Source organism: Dinoponera quadriceps, unplaced genomic scaffold, assembly GCF_001313825.1.
Source record: "Dinoponera quadriceps isolate SergipeBrazil2010 unplaced genomic scaffold, ASM131382v1 scaffold3882, whole genome shotgun sequence".
Taxonomy (NCBI): Eukaryota; Metazoa; Arthropoda; class Insecta; order Hymenoptera; family Formicidae; genus Dinoponera; species Dinoponera quadriceps.
Genome location: NW_014557910.1, coordinates 51,975 through 53,733, shown reverse-complemented (window position 1 = coordinate 53,733; position 1,759 = coordinate 51,975). Strand labels below are relative to the sequence as shown.

Here is a 1,759-nt window from a genome sequence, read left to right as displayed (position 1 = left end):
GCGACTATTGCAATGTTGTTCTGAAATATGACATCACAATACTGCAATACTAAGTAATTTCGGAACAACTGTAATAGTGCACTATTCTGATGTCAAGACGGTCACATTCCCAGTGAAAAAAGAACACATTCATAGTCTTATATTAAGTAGAAAGATTAAATTTTCTGATCTAAATAAAGGACCAACAAATGTGCGTTTTTCAATGGTCTAAATGAACCTTTCCGATCCTTGACCTAATCTGCAAAATATAAAGTACGTTTAGGCTTCGCGAGAGCGCGAGTACGATGTCTGTTGCATACATCCCTTTTCAGGACGTACCACTGACATATTGCCATGTAATATTACAGCAATATTTTAATATTATTACTATATTACTACANTACTCCGATTAAAAAACCGAACGAACTTATTTGCCAACCCAATACATTTTTATGTGGGTATAAAAAATATAGATGTAATATTTTTTGCTGTCTTACAACGAATCCAAAGTTCATTAAAATCGGTGAGAGCTACTTCCGAGGGTTATCTTATAAGTTATCAAGAATCGACGCAAATATAGATATTTTTATGCTATTTCATTAGAAATAAAAGAAAAAGTAATTTTACTCATAAAAATATTATTGGAGAGAATCTAATAACATAGATAATCAAGAATTGGAAAATATCTCTTACTTGATATTTCGTCGGTAAAATGTTGCCACAGAGGAAGTCTCCATACTCGATCACCGGTTATTGTGCCAGAGTTTCTCAAAGTTTCGTAAAGATCTCCGTCATTGGTAAACACTCCAGTCGCGGCGTTTGATAATGTAACTCTTATAGCACCAGTTAGCGTAGCAATGTCCAAGATAAATCTATATAATTGAAAGATACATCAATTTATATAAAATCTATGACAATCCATGAGCTAACTTATTCAAATACATTAGCGGTATGTGTGCATGTATGTAAATATGCATACGCACACATGTGTATATATGTGTATATCAAATTCATAACACATTATTCATTCTCTCTTAGAACTACAATTTTTATATTTATCATTTTTTTTTCTAAAATGCGTTATTTTCAAAAAATTCGTATAAAGAAAAAAAATGGGATATATATGTGTATATATTGTTACGTCCCGAGGTACCCTCGGCACTCCCTCCTCCCCCACTGTTAATTTTTTTTAAATCGCTCCCTTCCTTTTCCACAACTCCTCGTCTCCCTTCCCTACGTTATACCTTTTTTCCTTCCTCGTTCGCCTCGGTAGCCATCCGGTGACAAGCACCGAGACCGCTCCTGCCATTGCTTAGTCCTGTACCCATAGCCAGCACGAGCACAGGAGCGCCGCGACGCGCCGAAACCACTGACTGCGCCGGGCCCCCGCAACACACGCGCCTCCCCAAACCCGTTATATTTACCGACCGCGCACTTGAGCCGCTAAGCCTTCCCCCTTTTTTTCCTGCACGAAACCCGCGCGAAACGCTTAGTCTATCTTAAAATTACGGGAAAAGAAAAGGCGAGGAGAAGAAACGAACTAATTACTTTCTTTCCCTTTCTTTATTTTCTCTTTTCTCCTTCTCTTCTCCCCCCTCCTATCATCATCTATGCCCTTTCGATGTTATACATTTCACAAAATCCATAGGTGTTCCATGGCCAGGGCTCATTTCAATCCTCCTCCCCAATTTGACAACATCCACTGGCCGCCCTCCGGAGGTAGTTTCTTGAGTTCACCAGATCTATCTTGTCCCAACGACTCCTCGCCCCCCCCCCCCCC

At 39.1% G+C, this 1,759-nt stretch overlaps 1 protein-coding gene across 1 annotated transcript in view; it reads right to left on the bottom strand.

Moving 5' to 3' along the window:
* Window positions 1-616: 616 nt before the first annotated feature.
* The window catches only part of LOC106749501 (cytosol aminopeptidase-like), a 29,187-nt gene continuing 28,044 nt past the window's right edge, over window positions 617-1,759 (bottom strand). Inside the window, exon 7 of the mRNA XM_014629006.1 lies at window positions 617-851. Within this exon, the coding sequence (XP_014484492.1) occupies window positions 632-851 (220 nt within the window). The 3' untranslated portion in view covers window positions 617-631. The remainder of the gene's footprint in view (window positions 852-1,759) is intronic.